The sequence below is a fragment of the Gopherus evgoodei genome, chromosome 2, assembly GCF_007399415.2.
Source record: "Gopherus evgoodei ecotype Sinaloan lineage chromosome 2, rGopEvg1_v1.p, whole genome shotgun sequence".
NCBI lineage: Eukaryota > Metazoa > Chordata > Testudines > Testudinidae > Gopherus > Gopherus evgoodei.
In genome coordinates, this window is record NC_044323.1 from 169,086,776 (window position 1) to 169,106,822 (window position 20,047).

At 40.5% G+C, this 20,047-nt stretch overlaps 1 protein-coding gene across 2 annotated transcripts in view; it reads left to right on the plus strand.

Moving 5' to 3' along the window:
* LOC115646424 (cadherin-6) overlaps positions 1 to 7,445 on the plus strand; it is a 133,029-nt gene extending 125,584 nt beyond the window's left edge. For both annotated transcript variants that reach the window (XM_030552227.1, XM_030552228.1), the window contains one exon: positions 990 to 7,445. In XM_030552227.1, the coding sequence (XP_030408087.1) occupies positions 990 to 1,480 (491 nt within the window). In that variant the 3' untranslated portion in view covers positions 1,481 to 7,445. The remainder of the gene's footprint in view (positions 1 to 989) is intronic.
* Positions 7,446 to 20,047: the final 12,602 nt, after the last annotated feature.

A 20,047-nucleotide genomic window follows, 5' to 3' on the forward strand; every position in this document is an offset into this window, starting at 1 on the left:
GATGATAGCATCCTAGAATACAAATAAGAAGAATACCAGTGCCACATTGTTGCTGTTGATAGGTTTTCAGTGATAAACATTCATATGTCATTTAACAAAAATGAAAAGTAGGGTCAAGATCAGTAACTAAAGTTTGGCTTCACAAGGTAATAGGAAAGTTTGTCTTAGGCCACAGAGCTGCACTGAGTTATGTGCAAATGGAGCTCCCTCAGAACTTCAATAACGCTAGTGAGACAGTATGCAGGTACAAGACTCTGTCCACTTAGAGACGGTTGTAGTATCAGAGCCTTAGGCACAAACCAAAAAAAGATGATTCACCTAAGCGTTAAAAAGTGAAAAAGCTGTTTGAGAAATTTTGTGGGTTTTTTTGGTGATTACATAATAACAAAAAATACCTGTTCTCTGGGGACAGAGCTGCAGCTCATGTTAATTGTCAGTGTTCCATGAAGTCAACAGAGCTATGACCATTTGCACTAGCTGAGAAGCTTCCCGATGTTCTGCACTTCTTTCCGGGAAAAGAAAAAAACAACTGAAAAAAAGAGTTTTGGTATGCAGCTTTGCTAACCTTTCATCACACCCCAATAGGTAGAAGCCTTGTCCTTTGAGCAAGTTTTGCAGCATTTTAGCTGTTCAGCCTAATTTTCACTCTCCAATACGATATTTTTGGGGAGGGGTTTGCCCTGAGACTAGGCTGGCAATTTCAAAGGAGCAAAGCTGCTACACGACTAAGGGAAAATGCAACCACTGACAAAATATGGCTCTTCCCGCTAGCTTGAAATCCTCTTTCTTCTAATATTTATCCCACTCTCGGCTCCCAGAGTGATCACAGGCAACAATCAGAAAACTCCCAAATTCTGGTTTGCAATTTTGCAGTGCAACTTCTGAAAGTTAGAGTTCAAGCAGTACAATCTTTCTTTCTGGCTTTAATTGGGTGCCAAATTAACTCTTCTGCCCGCACCCCCGTCTCTCCATTTTATTTTTGTTTCCAGTTACAGTGATGCTGTTTGCAGCTCTGAAACGGCAGCGGAAGAAAGAACCTTTGATAATTTCCAAAGAGGACATCAGAGACAACATTGTCAGTTACAATGATGAAGGTGGTGGAGAGGAAGACACCCAGGCTTTTGATATTGGCACACTGAGAAATCCTGAAGCCATAGAAGACAATAAATTACGCAGAGACATTGTGCCAGAAGCACTTTTTATGCCGCGCCGGACTCCAGGGGTACAAGATAACACTGATGTCAGAGATTTCATTAACCAAAGGTTAAAAGAAAACGATACAGATCCTACCACGCCCCCATATGACTCGTTAGCGACCTACGCGTATGAAGGTAATGGCTCTGTGGCAGAATCCCTCAGCTCCTTAGAGTCGGTGACTACGGATGGAGATCAGGACTACGATTACCTTAGTGACTGGGGGCCTCGATTTAAAAAGCTGGCGGATATGTACGGAAGCGTGGACAGTGATAAAGACTCTTAATATGTTGCCTTTGTTGATTTCCAGAAACAGCATTGAGATATGTGAAGTAGCTATTTCTTTCTGTTTATCCATGGCTCTGTGACAGGGCTCTCTATTCTATTGGTTCCAGTTGTCTAATGACTGCAGTCTGTGTGGATCAAATGTCAGAAAACTTTTTTCTAGTATAATTTTATGAGCTTCCAAGAGGCAATTTTTTTTTAATGCATCCACTTTACCAAGCCTGTCTTACAGGCACAGTGGTAGGGGAGGGAAACAGGAATGGAGGGAAGCAATATTTGTACTTGTTCTGCTTATATTGTAAATTGGAGTATATTACTGTTCCAGCTCACTTAATCTTCTTACTGTATTCAGATTATTCAGCTCAGATGATTGCTCTGTCCATTTTGTATTGCACATCCTAATGTACTGAGGTATTATGGTTTAACCTAAATATTATAGTAAAAAGTAGTGGGAGAGGAATTTATTATAAAATTAGAATGAGCTGACAAGGCTATAAGACAACATGAGAGTAAATTTATTCTTGAATTTAAAGATGTCTAATTGCCATTTAACTATAAATATTTTTTCTTGAACCTGCCATTGTCCCCAAAAGCATAAAATCATACCAACTCCATGTATATAATTCCCTGTGGACCACTATATCTGTGTCCTTCTTATCCAACATTCAGGGAGATGTTTGTGGTCTGTAGCTCTGAGCAGAGAATTGCTAAGTACTATCCCAGTTCTAATACTGACTCACTTTGTAACATTGGGCAAGTCACCTAATTGCCTTGGATTAGACCTTGTGGTTTTGAAATAAGACTTGAGCATGGAGCAGAATGTAGTTGTGCTGTATCCTATGTCTAGTATAGATCACTTAGCTCAGTGTGTAGGGAGGCAGAGTGAGGCTTCACCCATTCCTCTGCTTCTGCCCACCCACCCACACGGAAGGGGAGTAGCAGTTTTAAGAAGGCTACTATCATCCCTGTGACATGGATAGTGAGTGAAAAGGAGAACAGGGGTACCTTGCACCCTTTACCCTTTATGCAGGGTTGCATAAAATTGGTCACGTTCTTGCTCTGTCTCAGTTTTGCCATCTGTAAAATAGGAAAATAATGCCTACTTCACAGGGATGTTGCAAGGGTTAGAGAGAGTTTGAAAATTGCTTTGAAGGAGGAAAGTGCTAAACTCTCATCCTAGTAAGTAACTTCTAATTTTTTTATTTATTTTTTGTGCTTGTATTTGAGCCCTGAATGCACAAGTAAATGAGAAATGTTCATCATTCTGGTTACTAGAACCAGGAGGGTTTTAGAACACTGTCTTTACAAATGTATCAACCAGAATTGTTATAGGTTTCAATTACACCAAGAGGTGGCATTTTAAACATGAATCTTTCAGTTGGTTTCCTTAATTTCCTTGCCAAACCTGCCATTTTTGCCCAAGCAAGAACAGTGGTACCATAGGACTCAGTACAGGCCAGTGTCTCTTCTTTACATGCATGAGGCAAAAGTAATCGGCAATGTATCAGAATGACAAGAGGAATATGTCATTGATTACATTTCAGATCCAGTCATCTGAAATAGATTATTTTGAAATAGATTATTGCAGCTTTTATAACCCTAAGGTCATAGCCTTATGACACCTTAACAAGAAAGAGTGAAGTTTCTCTTTATACATCATATACAACCAGTCTCATTCATTTAATATAAATAGAATAATTTACATAGAATAATTTTATGTGATCTGTTGCAGTTGCTAGGTATTTGTGTTCTTTCCTTGAAACCATAAAGAAACCAGTTTAAACATGAGTCAGTGGCTCCAATTTACCCTTTTCAATAATACAAGGATAAGACACACATTACAAGGCAGCAAACTAAAAGGGATTAAAAAATATTTTACCATATTTATACCATCTGCGGAACTCATTGCTACAGGATAGTAAGACAAAGGTTTAAATAAGATTTCAAAAAGGATTAGACATTTACAAGCACAATATGTGCTTAGAAAAACTAGGATTCAGTGTAAAGGGCTATCAATCTTCGTGTGTTCAGGGCATAAACTGGCATCAGGAAGGCATCTCCTGCCCATTGCTTAATTCCCAGTTGTGCAGTGCTGGACAACTAGCCCCTTTAGAAAAATCCCACTAAATGCCTATGTGCATCTTTAAGCACCAAACACCTTTACAAATCTGCCCCTTCATGTCTTCCTTTCAATAGTCTGGCAGTAGCTATTGTCTGAGGCAGAAGAGCAAGTTAGATTGTTACTAGTCTGTTCTAATATAGCGTGTTTCCTATTTTCTTATTTCAGATGTTTTGTTTTTTCTTAATTAACGATACTTAGTAGCAGTTCAGGCTAGAATTTTGCATTTTATCGACCAATGATTTTATCTTGTCAGGAACATGACATAGTGAGTGTACAGAGAATGCGCCACAGAAGCCTGATGTGTACGTATATAAAAAAGTATGCAATCTACTGACACCAAAATTATGGTGACAAACTGAATAGCAAGTGAATTCCTGTAAGAAATTCTCGTGAGGCAATTGGATCATTACTCACATCTGAATTATTCTTTTATCCATCCAGCTTATAAGTGCTGATTTTTCCACAAATGAGACTCATTTACCGACACTCACAGATAACAAGAAGGGTCCAATTCAGTCTTGTCTTCTTCCTCTATAGCTCCACAAAGTGCAATTAAAAAAAAAATTGCCATTTAAATTGCCATATTGCAGTAAATAAAATATTTGCGGTAATATTTTTTACTGCACTTTGTGTGCTGCAGTGGCAAAGGATGGAAACCACTGTGCCACATTATTTTTATTCGATGACTGGGATGTTAAAATTGTCCATTATAGACAAAGAAGTGTCAGATTACAGCTTGAAAAGTGGGTTTCTGGGCTGTGTTAAGGAAGTGGACTGCTGCCTCAATCACTAGGATATCTGTTCAAGTTGAAAGAACTCCTGAAATGATGCTAGGAGATTCCACTGAACAAGGTGAAGATGAGCTACACAATCAGCTTGTAGTCTCAATAGCGGCAAACTAGATGACCAGCTAATAGGAGAGGTACTGAAGGATACCGAATAGTCTAGTGAGATGAGTGTGAAGGGGAAGGAGGGACGTGGCATAGCAATAACGGAACAATGATTGGAGTAGTCATTCCAGAAGTCATTTTTCATTCCAGAATAGTGTCCACATGGGGAATTATACAGGAATATCTATAGCAGAATAATTATTCCACTACAGCTATATAGGAAATTTCCCATGTGGATAAGCCCTAGGAGGAGATCTGAGGCTGGATGCTGCAATGAGCTCTGTGCGGGAAGGATCCCACTGCCCAAATAGAGCCCCACTGGTGTCATCACAGGACGGGAGTTCAGTCCCTAGACCTGATGTTTCCTCATATGCTGTCTGACCATGGGAAACTCATGTGATCTTGGTCATTTCCGTTTCCTTTGCTATAAGATAGGAGGAATAACACTCATACCCCTTTAGAAAGTGCTTTGGAATCCTCAGATTAAAAAGCATTACATCAGGCAGTGCCAATAGCAACATTTTCAGAATAAGCCCTAAAAGGTGGGCAGACTTTTCCTATTTATTTTTTGGTTCACTGCCAGGGCTGTCCTGATTATATACAAACACATTTCATATTTGTTAAACATGAAAAAAATTAAAAAGCAGTTTTCAGCTCTCCTAATTTTTCAAGTAATAGGTTACATCTCGAGGCACAGAGTTGGCATCTGTCTGTCATACTGAATTATGCAGGAAAAAAATTAAATTGGGTGTTTATAGCTCCCCTGGTTGTAGCAAATAATAAGCAATATATTAATAGGCAAGTAGGTAGAATTAGGTATGGAATTATGTGTGTGTGTGTTTCTATGCATGAGAAGGAAAAAATAATGAACATTTAAAAAGAAGGCACATTTGTAAATTAGATATTTCCATCTTCATTGGGGACAGTAATGAATGCTTAGTCAATTCCTTGGGGCCAGATCTTACACTTTCAGAATTCCAATAGGAGTTTTGCATGTGTGAGGAGCAAAACAGACTCCCAGCTGTCTTGCTCAGAGAAAATAACTCAGAATCAGTGCCATTTTGGTGCAAAGGTCTAGCAAAGAAAGAACCACAGCTGGAAAGTTTAAACTGCTGTAAGACAACATTTTACTTTTTTTTTTTAATTATACTTTAATTTTATATATCATCTCTATCTCATGATCTCTTATCTAGAAGTTGTCACACTAACAGGTGGTCCAAAGTCCCAACGGCACATTATGTTTAAATGAACACAGCAATCTGGATTTCTTTATCAAATTATGAGACCTGACAGATCAACAGTTGCTATGTTTATCTTGACTGGTGCAAACTGTTTCAAAAATTTTGAAAAGGCAATTTTCCTTTCAGCCCTTCAGCCCTCCCCACCCCATGAATGTTAAAGCTGCAGCATTTTAAATTTCACTTCAGAAGTTAGAAAAAAGGCATTTTCTAAAAGGATTTTTCTACAAAGAAGGTAGAACAAAACCATATTTAATGTCTGTGGCTTCATGGTTTGCTCTACTAGGGAAATACGGTAGCTGTCTCACTTTTTAAAAATTAATTCAGCAAAAGATCTTTTAAAAAGATTGCTTTATGGTCCCACCCTTTTCAGTTTAATTTAGACATCACTGAGACAATCTTTAACCTGCCCATCATTTTGTAACACCATGCTTATGGCCTGGTCCTGCATTCTGTGCATATGCAACACTTTCCTTGAAGCGGAAGATGGCAGGGTTTAAGTCAAGGGGAAATTGGCAGGGTTGAAGTCAAGGGGAAATTGGCTGGATGCTCAGGGAATTCAGCAGCAAGTGGTTATGGTGCATATTTGGGGATTGTTTTGTTTTTAACAAGATGGAGGGTGGGGAGTTGCAGGTAGGGTAGTAGAAAATGGGGGAGAAAAACCAAGAAATCAGTCATATGCTAAGCAGGACCATTGTGACACTTAAAGCAGCAGAGATACCATATGACACAGAGTATTATTAGATTCCATATGAACTTTTACAATTACTGCAATTTTTTTGCAAGTATTTATTTTAAAAGGGGACTGCAAACTTAAATGTCTCCTTCAACAGGGTTAATTTGAGAAATAAGGCATGAGCCCAGCATTTAGGGAAATCTTTCCACACCAGTGGGCTCTTAGCCTTTCCTACAAGACTGCACTATTAATGTAAATACATCTGGAGACACTTTCTATAAGCTTTTAGTTTTCTATGATCTATTAGTTTAGTGTTTATTAAAGAATCAAAAATGTATAGATTATTAGACATTCAGGTGAACACAAGAAACAACACAGCAAACATGACATTGCTCTGGTTTTTGACAGCAAAAACAAAAACAAAACCTCTTCAAAACCACTGTACTATTTTATTTCTGTGATTAGTTTCATTGCTTTGCAAATTATACTTAAAAAAATAGGCCTTATAATAAATGCTATGTCATCCTAACTGTGCTGCCGAGCTAAATCAATCTGGCAAACCCCTATTGTGATTTGTGAGTTTTTTTCAACCGCTAAAATAAATGTTTTTCGGTATTGATTTTTTTAATTAAAAATACTTCCAAGCATAAATTGAAATTGATGCCACTGCCCAGGAAGATTTACTAGCTGGAGTGTTCCAGTCATGCAGTTACTCTCAGTTGTCATTCCCTTGTTCTGCAGAGAGAGCGTGGAGTCAGATGGAAGTAGTCACTGTTCAGAACAGAGGAACGTTTGTGGGTGATAAGATTTTCATCATTTAAAAAGTTTACATCTGGAAGGCTCTCTGTATTACAAAGAGCCCCGTGCTGGAACAATTACTTTTATCTCAGCGTGGCTGGGCCATTTATTACAGTCAGCTGGCAAATGTGCATTCTTTCCCCTTATATTTCTTATTCACTGTAATGGCTTTTTTGGGGGGGTTACAATTTAATGAGAAACCAATTTGAACAGCAGTTTCTCACAGAAAGAGTGAATTTGCCTTTTTGCAAATCAATTTTTGTAACAAGTTATTTATATGATACTAAATAAATTGTTTTTTTTTCTAACTTGCTTTTTTTTATTCTCTCAGTTTACAGTCTATATTTACAAAGTTAACATAACATAATGGTACAAATATTCTAAAGTAATTCAGCATCCACCACCATCCTGACATTGCTGCCAGTTGGCTTAGCCCATCAAATTTCATTGGTAAATGCTTGGCTTCTAACACAACTGTGTGAGCGATTGGGCCGATCTTGTGATTGTTGGGGCCTCAGGGAAGAATGATGTAATTGGACAAGGAGTCACTTCCCATTAGGGATTCTCACTTGTAGAAGGAGATAGGAATGATCATTATATTGACAAAAGCATAGAGTTCAGAGCAGCTGCTTATGTTTATAGGAAACTTCAGTTAGAAAAAGCTCTCATTGAAGTCAATGGGAGTTTTGCCTCAGTACTGGATGTGGAATGTCCTCCAGCTTGAAGCATATGAAGATCATAGCAGAGAAGTCAGATGTAATACACTTATACATATTACTCCTTGGTTATTTCTCTTTCATTAGAAGAGTGTCTCAAAAGATAATTTAGGCATAGGGCTAGGTTGACCGTATACTGAAGATGAGCACAAACCTCAACTAAAATATCTTCTTATGCAAGCATAGCTACCCTCCGAGGAAATTCTTCATATTAGCACTTCATAAAGGAAAACACCCCATCTTATTTAACAACTTTTGTGAGGAAAGGGGAAAAATATCACTGAAAAGCAGTGCTTCATCAGAAACATGGGTATGGATACATTAGACCTACTCAGGCTAAGTAAGTGATCTGAACGACTGACTCCCCTAAGTGGTTTGTGAATTAAAATAAATTGAGTGACTCATATAGGTCAGTGGCTGGTTGAACCATATGGAATGCTGTCTTAGATGCACCTCAAGAATACAGGTGAAAATTGTATATGGTGACCTTAGCAAAACGTAGTATTTTAGTATTCATTCCTGGGACTGTGGTTTAGACTAATACAAATGTCTATATACAAACTAAAAATAAAGGAGATTAGTTTATTATCTGTATTACAGTACACCAAGGCCCCAGCTGGAGCTCAGCTGTGGTAGGCCCTGTACATACTGGATTTTATCTATTACATATACACATACATACCTTAGTTAACCTGTGTCATAACTATATTTTTTTTCCGTAGCACTGGGAGATTCCAGTCACATTCGGGTCCCATTGTGCTATACTCCGTGCAAACAGGGTAAGAGACAGTCTCTGCCCCCAAAAGCTTCCAATCTAATTAAGAGAAGATGGAACAAGTTGGCGTAACAAACCAGCAGAGGGAAGTGGACGGTAACAGTGACAGGAGAACAGAGTTATGTATAATGGCTGTGGTCACAATTTGCCAGCTTGAGGGTTTGTTTTTTAAAGAGACCATAATGATCACAGTAGGACTGCTACTTGGCCATTTTTTGACCAGCCTGGCCAGCTGCTGGTCAAAAGATGTACCATTCCAGTTTCTTTTTTGCTGTGCACATGCTGCCATACGCATAGCAATCTTGGCTACAGGCTGTACACATCACGGCTGGGAGTGTGCCACAGCCGGGACAGCACTCTGGTCCCTTTCTGCATTCCAGGCACTCACCTGCTGGCTGCCGAAACCACAGTGGCTCCTCTTGCACTGGGAATCAGCCAGGAAGCAGGACAAACCTGTCACCTGAGGGTGAGGCTTATTAGCATGGATGGATAAGGAACAGGGTGGGGAGGCAGGGGCTCCTGGGAAGGGATTGTGGGCCGGACTCCCTTGAGATCTCCAGGAAGCAGGATAAATGATGTTTACCAGCAGGGAGGAGTAAGGAAAGGCAGGGGGAGCTCTGCCTCCCCCTCCCTGTTGGTAAGCTTCTGGTCTGTCCCATTTCCCAGAGCCCTTGGGGAGGGAGCCCTCTACCATCCTATCCCAGCAGCAGGCCGGCTCCCTCTAGAGCTGAGGCCCCTGATGGGAGTGGGGTGGGTGTAGGGGATCATGGACCAGGGAGCTAAGGCTGCTGGTGCATCTGAGAAGGGAAGAGGAGGGTCAGGCTCATGGGGAGGGGCACGGTGGCATGGCTAGTGGCTAGTTTTTCTGTGCCTCAGAAGTGAAACCCTAGCTAGCAGTACTTTCTGCTGGCTCCTGTCTAGGTGTTAATCTAGAATTCTCAACATCTTCAGCATTCACTGGGAGCTCCACACGGAAGATCTAGGATTGGAATGCTAGAACTTTTTCCTTTATAGGTGACAACAGCCAATCATTCTTGGTTCCTGTGCCATTACACCTCGCTTAACAGGGGGCATTCGCCGTCATGAAGGAAACCCCTAACAAAAGGCATCCCAGCAGTAAAATACACTGTTCCCAGACATTCAATCACCATTTTTATCTGTGTAGAAACCAAACCAAACCAAACTCACGCCTCCTTGCTCCATCCAGGTTATCACAGGGATAAGTTAGACTTGAACTAGACAAGTCATTAACTCTTATAATCTGTGATTACTGAAGAGATATAGTCATTCAGATAGCAATAGGTTTCCCACATGTTTTTAATCTCTATCTAAGAACTATGGTGCAGGTCACTAGTGGAAGTGGACAACTTTTGACCTTACTCTTCAGGAGCTAGATTGGCCACACACTGTGTACTCTCACTTTTGTATTGACAAAGACATTTTTTCTTTCCATCTCATCCTTATGCTTTCTCAAATAAAGAGCTGCTATATTTGCACATTAAATACAGCTCTTTCAGCAAGAGCCAAACCTTCTTGGGGTTCTCTATGAGAATCACCATAATCTCCCTTTCTTTGGCAGATTTTCCAAAACACTAGATAGACCCACAAGGGAGCATTGTGATCATCTAACCTGATCTCCTGCACATTGCAGGCCACAGAACCTCACCACCTCCTCTTATAATAGACCCCTAACTTCTGGCTGAGTTCCTGAAGTCTTCAAATCATGCTTTAAAGGCTTCAAGTTACAAGCTACTCACCAACCATTGCATTCAACACCAACACCTCCACTTCTAGTCACAAACATCTTTGTTCTCACTGCTGCTAATCTGTGAAGAAAAGGTACAAATGTTTGATGCTATTATTGCTAACAGTAGGTACAATATACTTCAAAACATTTGGTTCAGATCTAAAAACAATCATCATAGATCCCTATCTGAATCCACTGAGGCGTTCTGTTTCACCTTGTTTCACCTAACCAGGCCAGCTCCTCTTTCCCTCCTTTCTACTGCAATCAGCTGCCTAGCACACTTCCATCCCATTATTCTTCTTTACATTCCCCAACCTGATCCAAGCCAAGTAGTTGGATGCTCAACAGCTGTCTGTCCACCTTTCAGCTCCCCATTTTTTTTCTGATATCCCACCAAACTAAAGGTGGGCTTCACGCAGGTCTGCAAGTCTCGACTGCAGTCTTCGAATCCCTCATTCTCTATGTCAGATTTGCTCCAGCATATATTATACACTTCTGACCCAAGGGAACCACAGAACACACAGATATTTGCAGATATCCACTAGCTTAGCATGTACTCTCGACCCACTATGATCCTGCCATGCATCTTACAATGTATCAGCAAATGGAAAGAGACCTGCTGAGATGGGGACAGAATGAGGAAGGGTGTACACAAGCGGGTACAGTCATCTAAAACTTCCTAAGGGTTTGGGATGGCTTATTCCTTTGTCTCTGATTAAAAACACCAACAGTAGCCTGTGCACAATTTTCTCTGAATTCCCTGCTGAAGCTTTTCTTTTTTTAACTCAGAATTTTGCTGGCTCTCTGCTCATGCATGCATCTTAATTAATTAACAAATGAATACATTCCTTCATGATTGCCTTTACATGTTTTTCTAAACATCTGTTTCTACCTATATCCTTCAACAAAGCAGCTCTAGTCTGCAGCTCAGCTAGGGAATCTCTCTCTCTCTCTCAGGACACAATCAGTTTTATTCACGTCAATTATCTTAATTGGTAACAAGCTTAACCCATTTCCCAATTATGGCTCCAGTTTGTTAGAACAAACAACGCCTCAAACCTTCTTGAATAGAAATATTTTTTTTAAAAAACTTTCCTAACTAGTCTTTTATGAAAATATTAATTGAAGGGATGGGTCCTTCTTGTGGAACCCATGTTCTGAATCAACCCTAGGCCCATCTTTCTAATGGACAGAATGACACGCGCACACACACACACACAAAATTCCATCAGACTTTATCATTCAGGTCTGTCTCTAATGAAAGGTAGAAGCGTAAAGAGAAGCTATGAGGAATCCAGATGCAAGAGGGCCACACTTGCCTTACTGCACTGTCCACTGATAGGTTAGCCATACCACAACCTTCATCTGAACCTCTTTGTCCTTGCTCATCTGTTTTCAGTTATACAGCCAAATTAATCAAAGCTGTCATGTCTTTCCTGTGCCAGGTACGCCCACTATTACAGACTTGAGCAGAGGGCAAACTAAGTCTCAACTTCTGCCCTCCCTTCAGCTTCCTCTAGGATGGGGCACAGCTTTAAATTCTGCCAGGAGGGGGCATGATGCTATATTCTGCTTGGCCATGTCCACCATTTCAACTAATACCGACAACTTTTTCAGAGACACTGTCACTTTACCTACACCCTACCCTACCCGGAGAGGCTGTGTCCACAACCTGCCCCTCCCCTGAAGAACTTTCCTCCATCATTTATACTGATATGATATGGGTTAACCAGGCAGTAAATTTAGCCTAGATTGTTATGCTGTCCTACTTGATTACAGCACTTGCAGGATTCCTATAACCTATGTGGGCCCTCCTGCCAAGTTGAGAATCAGAAGTGATAGCTACGATAGTATTTGTGACTCTATTGTTTTCAGATATTGTCACAGTTCTCAAAATAGTTTCATGGTTAGTTTTAAAATTTAAAAAAGTTTGAGTTGCATGTTTTCAATAATTCAGCATTTAATAAACCAGCCATCTATCTGGCTGTGATATGAAGTTGCTTCTGAATGCTCTGGAGACAAGAGTTTGTTATTTTTGTTAATATTTAAACATTGCATATAGCCGTTTGTTTCAGAAAGAACTGTTTGAATCTCTTGGTACCAGTGTGGATATTCAGCACATGAGCTCAGTCCTCTTCACATTGAAATCAATGAGAATTTTACCATTGATTCCAAAGGGAGTGGCAGTGGACTTCTAAAAGTCAATGCATATCAGTGAATTTCTGATGAGTAAAGTGAAGTTTGGCGGAGAGCAAAGGAACTTGCAGGACACATCAGAGGAAGGCTGCCACTGAGCATTGAGAAAAGCCATTTGTAAACCAAGGGGACCATGTGCAAACAAGAATCTTCAGGAAAAGGACCACACCTCATAAAAGAACTGTTCTAAGGCTTCTGGATTTCCTCTCAAACCAATATTTACTAATAATGATCTCACATAAAGAAAAGTTCTCAGTAAACATTAGCCTGTTCACTAAATTCCGCCAGTTCCCCGTCATTCCTCTCCACCAGAATCCCTTGTCTAGGAGTTAATCATTTGGTGCTCCGTTGCCTCTATACTTTCTCACTCTCTCCTACCCTCCACCCCAAGGTAACCAGAGTTCAAGTCTGAAAATTATCTTCCACATTCAAGCCCAGCATTTGTGTCTTCTTTCATGCATTCCCCCATGTTGCCCACATAATGCCCTTGTTATTCATCTAAATGACCAACTATTTTTACAGTTTTGCTCATTTTTAAACCTCACAAAACTTAACACACGTTTTGTTATTCTTATCTTAACACAGGGCCAATCCTGTTGACATTCTCTACGTGCTCACTGTTGAGAATAGCCCTAGCCATTTTGTAGCCAGGGTCTGAGGGCCAAGACCCAAGCCTGTAAAAATGTATGTAACAAGCTTGGGGAAAGCACTGTGCTGATATAATATTTCTTTCCCTGCTGCTGTACTTCAGCTTACCTCTCTGCTGGGGTACAGACCAGAGCCTAGTCTTCTTAGGACTTTGAGATATCTATGTATTGTATATAGTGTTACATCTCTCAAAGAACGAAAGTGACACAAAACATCTAAAGGAGAAAATATTTGCTATATGTAAGTGAAAACAAGATTTCTTATAACTTATGAAACAATGACTTTATTATGAGTAAACTAGAGAAATATTGCCTAGATAAACCTATTGTAAGGTGAGTGCACAACAGGTTGAAAAATCGTATTTAGAGAGTACCTATCATTGGGTCATAGTCATACTGAGAAGGCATATTGAGTGGGGTCCCGCAGGGATCTGTCCTGGGTCCAGTTATAGTCAATATCTTCATAAATGATGATGTCATGGCAGGTATCTATTATAGACCACCTAACCAGGAAGAAGAGGTAGATGAAACTTTTTTTAAAATGAACAAAATCATCCAAAGCACAGGACTTGGTAGTGTTGGGGGACGTCAACTACTCAGATGTCTGTTGGGAAAATAATACAACAGGGTACAGATATAGTCAGCAGGAAAAAGGTTGAGAACCCCTGGCCTAGAATACTTACAGAACTGGCTGAAGAGATCGCTGAGTCATTAGCAATTATCTTTGAGAACCTGAGGATGGGAGAGATCCCAGAGGACTGGAAAAAGGACAAGTATCATATCTATCTATAAAAGGAGGAATAAAGACAACTCAGGGAATTACAGACCAGTCAGCTTAACTTCAGTACCCAGAAAGATAATGGAGCAAATAATCAAATAATCAATTTGTAAGCACCTTAAAGAAAATGCAGTCAACTTGCATTTGTCAAGAACAAATCACCTCAAACCAACCTAATACCCTTCTTTGTCAGGGTAACAACCCTTGTAGATAGGGGAGAATATCTCGACTTTAGTAAGGCTTTTGATACTGTCTCACACGATTTTCTCATAAACAAACTAGAGAAATATAGCCTAGACAAAGCTGCTACAAAGCGGGTGCACAACTGATTTTAAAAGTTTGCTCAGAGAAATCAAAATAATCTTGACAAACTGGAGAAATGGTCTGAACTAAATAGGATGAAATTCAATGAGGACAAATACAAAGTACTTCACTTAGAACAGAATAATCAATTGAACAAAAACAAAATGGAAAACGACTGCTTAGGAACGAGTACTGGAGAGAAGGATAAGAACATAACACTGGCCAGTCTGGGACAGAGAAAAGGTCCATTTAGCCCAGTATCCTGTTTTCCGATAGTGGCAGATGCCAGATGTTCCAGAGGCAATGAAATAGAACAGGTAATCAAGTGTTCCATTCCCTGTGGCCCATTCCCAGCTTCTGGCAAACAGAGGCTAGAGACACCATCCCTGCCCACCCTGGCTAATAGCCATTGATGGACCTATCCCTCATTAATTTATCTAGCTCTTTTTTTTAACCCTGTTATAATCTTGGCCTTCACAACATCCTCTGGCAAAGAGTCCCACAGGTTGACTGTGCATGTGATCTGGAGGGTTATTGTCTATCACAAACTAAATATGAGCCAGCAATGTAATACTGTTGCAAAAAAAGTGAACATCATTCTGGAATGTATTAGCAGGAGTTTTGTAAACAAGACAGGAGAAATAATTCTGCTACTCTTCTCAGCACCAGTTCTGGGCACCACACTTTGGGACAGATGTGGACAAACTGGAGAAAGTCCAGATGAGAACAACAAACATGATTAAAGGTCAAGAAAGCCTATGACCTCTGAGGAAAGATTGGATTTGTTTAGTCTGAAGATGAGAGGACTGAGTGAGCACATGATAACGGTCTTCAAATACATCAAAAGTTCTTATAAAGAGAAGAGTGATAAACTGTTCTCTTTAGCCACTGAGGACAGGACAAGAAGTAATGGGCTTAAATTGCAGCAAGGGAGATTTAGGTTAGAATTAGGGGGGGAAATTCCTAACTGTAAAGATAGCTAAGCACTGGAACAAATTACCTAGAGAGACTGTGGAATCTCTATCACTGGAGGTTTTTAAGAGCAGGTTAGACACACACCTGTTAGGATTGGGGTTATTAACCTTTGGTACACAGCCTGCCAGGATAAGCACCTGGTGGGCCAGACTGGTTTATTTGCCTGCTGCATCCACAGGTTCAGCCGATCGTGGCTCCCACTGGCCGCAGTTTGCTGCTGCTCCAGGCCAATGGGGGTTGTGGGAAGCAGCATGGGCCGAGGGATGTGCTGGCTACCACTTCCCGCAGCCCTCATTGGCCTGGAGCGGTGAATCGCGGCCAGTGGGCGCTACAATGAGCCGAACCTGCAGACACAGGAGGTAAACACACTGGCCTGGCCCGCCAGGATGCTTACCCTGGTGAGCCGCATGCCAAAGGTTACCGATCCCTGGTCCAGGTAATACTTAGTCCTGCCTCACTTCAGGGGACTGGATTAAATGACCTATCAAGATCCCTTCTAGTCCTATGTTTCTATGATTCTCTGAATATTGTAAATCATTTTTTTAAAGAGACAAGGTGGGAGAGGTAATATCTTTTATTGGACCAACTTCTCTTGGTGAGAGAGACAAGTTTTCAAGCCACACAAAGCTCTTCTTCAGGTCTGGGAAAGGAACTTCCAGTATCCCTGCTTGTCAAGGTTCCTTCTCCACTCTGAACTCTAGGGTACAGATGTAGGGACCAGCATGAAAGCCCTCTAAGTTTATTTCTACCAGCTTAGGTTAAAACCTGGTACTCTGCCACCACCAAGTTCTTTAACAAGAAACAGGAAAAGGACCACTTGGGATTCCTCTTCCCCCAAAATATCCCCCCAAGCCCTTACACCCCTGTTCCTGGGTAGGCTTGAGAAATATCCCCCCAAACCGCTACACCCCTTTCCCTGGAAAGGTTTGGTAATCCCCTCACCAATTAGTCCTGGTGAACATAGATCCAAACCATTGGATCTTAAAACACTGAAAAATCAATCAGGTTCTTAAAAGAAGAATTTTATTAAAGAAAAGATAAACTTGATCTCTGTAAAATCAGGATGGAAAATAACTTTACAGGGTAATCAGATTCCAAGAGCCCAGAGGAACCCTCACTAGCCTTAGGTTTAAAGTTACAGAAAACAGAGGTAAACCCTCTAGCAAAAGGAACATTTACAAGTTGAGAAAACAAAGATAAAACTAACACACCTTGCCTGGCTGTTACTTACAAGTTTGAAATATGAGAGGCTTGTGCAGAAAGATTTGGAGAACATAGATTGATGTCTGGTCCCTTTTAGTCTCAAGAGCCAACACCCCCAAAAACAAAGAGAACAAACAAAAATCTGCCCTTCTGCCCCCGCCCCCCCCAAGATTTGAAAGTATCTTGTCCCCTTATTGGTCCTTTAGGTCAGGTGTCAGCCAAGTTACCTGAGCTTCTTAACCCTTTATAGATAAAAGGATTTTGATGCCTCTGGCCAGGATAGATTTTATAGTATTGTGTACAGGGGAGTTGTTACCCTTCCCTTTCTAGTTATGACACTGCTAAATGCAAGATGGAGCAGATTGTTTAGCATAAGTAGTTAAACTGTAAGCTCAAGGCAGCTCTGCTCCCTTCCCATTCCTCTCTTGTGAAGAGTCGATCCTTTTCTTGTCCCTCTCCCTCTCCCTCGAAAACCAGCCCTGGGAAAGGAGAGAAGAGAATCCCCTGAAGATGCTTTTCATGGAGGGTAGTGAAGAACTTCTACGGGGGAGGAGGAGCAGAGATGCTCTGGGCAACCAAAGAGTGGAGAAATCGGGGCAGGGGTGGGGAGGAAGGCAGAGTTGATATGGAGACTGGGTAACAAAATGAATTGATGTAGGCATATGGTAGCCAAAATCCTATTTCACCTATACAGTTATGACACTAATTATCACACACCCTCTGGGGGCGAACAGGGTGGGTTCAAAAATCTGAAGACTGATCCAAAATATTGTTTAATTTGTTTTTAAAATCTTACAGTTTAGGGGATAATATCAGGATTTTGAGGGGGTCTAACTCCTGATTTTGAAGGGTTGGGTGGCAGTCTTGCATATGCTTAACTTTACTCCAATGGCAGGCCCATGGAAGACAATGAGACTACTTCTAGTGCACACAATTAAGCACAGGCCTAAATGTTTGCAGGATCAGCGCCTTATTCTGTAAACTCATCCTGGCAGGGATTCTGACGTTATTTATTCTGAAAAGCACTTTGTACATTTATATTGCTAAATAAATAAGCAACCACTTCCACATCCAGGAACTGCATAAAGATTTTGATCTCTGAGTCTCCAACCTCTGATATGAGCCACTCTTCATAAATTTCCACATAGGACAGTATCGTACTAGGCTGAGAGCTGGAGTCAGGTATATCAAAATCAGACAACACACACATTATACACAATATATATTTGAATGCTCAGAAAGATCAGTTCTTTATGGTTTTAGGTTTTTCATCTATTTGTTATAATATCCCCTCAACTATTTTCACAAAGTAACTAATGTCACCATCAGAAAGTGTGCGTTGTTCTGAATATCTAAAAGTTTTGCAGAAAAAAATAGCAAGTGAGCAGATGTGCTGTATGTGGATATCATTACACAATTAAGCCCCAATACTGAAACACCATGTATGTAGCTTCTCCTGCATGGAGACCCGTTATCTTCAAAGTGGCTCTACACAGGTACAGCAGTGTGCTCAGTTGCACTAAATTGCAGGCTTGAGGCCATCCTCTATATTCTCTCCTCTACCCCTGCACGAACATTTTTTTTTTTGCACCGAAGCTTGCTTTTCTTCATTGCTAGGCATTTCACAGCTGTATAATGGCAGTGGTTGTCCATCCACATGGAGTTTGTACTGCCTCTGTCTTGTGTTGAAAAGGTTTGTTTGTATGTTTCATTACATTGCTGTAGTTGTTTTGGAATTAGATTGAGCTACACAATTATTAAATGAACTAACAACACAGGGGAGCCTGAGAAGGAGCCAGAATTTATCAACGTACATTGCCAAAATGCCCAGCATCTCCCACCCACCCACCCACTGGCAGCCACACTGATCAGCGCCTCCCCCTCCTTCCCCGCACCTCCTGATCAGCTGTTTTGTGGCGTGCAGGAGGCTCTGGGGGCAGGGGGAGGAGCTTGGGCATGGCAGGCTCAGGGAGGGCGCAGGAAGGCATGGAGTAGGGGCAGGGCCTGTGGCAGAGCCAGGGGTTGAGCAGTGACCACCCCTGGTACATTGGAAAGTTGGCACCTGTAGCTCCAGCCTCGGAGTTGATGCCTATTCGAGGAGCCAAATATTAACTTCTGAAGAGCCACAGGATGGCCACCCCTGTAATAACACTTTGGGATATATTTGCATATTTGCAATGTTAATTTGTTTTTTAAAAAATAGTAGAAAGAAGGACTTGTCATTTATTATGTGCAACTAGATTACTGCTTCTGGGAGGAGACCCAGACAACGTCAGAAATAACTACAAGTTTATTTAAGAAGTTAAAAAAATTCTCCTCATTCTCTTACTGAGTAAAGTTACTCACATGTTTATTTGTCTGCATGATCAGGGCCATTTTCTGTTATAGATTAATCATCTGCCATAAGCTGTTTTTTAAAAATGATGTCCTGGATGTAAGAGACATTAAACTTCTCGTTTCCTTATAATTAATATAGTCTGAGATTAACCACACACAAATGGGTCTCTGAAGAATAACAAATACAGTTTATGAATAAGATTTGTTTATAGTTCTATGGAGAATTTGTGTAAGTTAATAATAAATATGATATATATTATTCATACTTCTCTCTAGCTGAGGCCACAGATTGATTTAATCTCAGAATTTTTTTAAAAAGACCCAGAGTTTAGTTATCATTCATTGCGGAAACACTGACAGACTTTTTAACTACCAACGTGATATATGCCATCGTGTGCCAGCAATGCCCCTCTGCCATGTACATTGGCCAAAACTGACAGTCTCTACATAAAAGAATAAATGGACAAATCTGACAGAGGAATCATAACATTCAAAAACCAGTAGGAGAACACTTCAACCTCTCTGGTCACTCAGTAACAGACTTTGAAGATTTCTATTGCAAAATTGCCACCTTTAAAACACACTCCAATGAGAAACTGCTGAGCTTGAATTAATATGCAAACTAGATACCATTAACTTGGGTTTGAACAGAGACTGGGAGTGGCTGGGTCATTACACATATTGAATCTATTTCCCCAGGTTAAGTATCCTCACATCTTCTTGTCAACTGTCTAAAATGGGCCATCTTGATTATCAGTACAAAAGTTTTTTTTTCTCCTGCTGATAATAGCTCATCTTAATTAATTAGCCACTTACAGTTGGTATGGCTACTTCCATTTTTTCATGTTCTTTGTATGTGTATATATATATATATATATATATCTTCTTACTATATGTTCTGTTCTGTGCATCTGATGAAGTGGGCTGTAGCCCACGAAAGCTTATGCTCAAATAAATTTGTTAGTCTCTAAGGTGCCACAAGTACTCCTGTTCTTTTTGCGGATACAGACTAACACGGCTGCTACTCCTAAACCCTTTTAACTAGAGCGGCACAAATAGTATATCTAAAATGTGCTGCACATTATAGTGAATGCTTGAGACACAATAAACACAATATCTTCTCAAAGTCGCCCATGTTAAAGAAAGGTGATTTTCTTTATTCAAGCC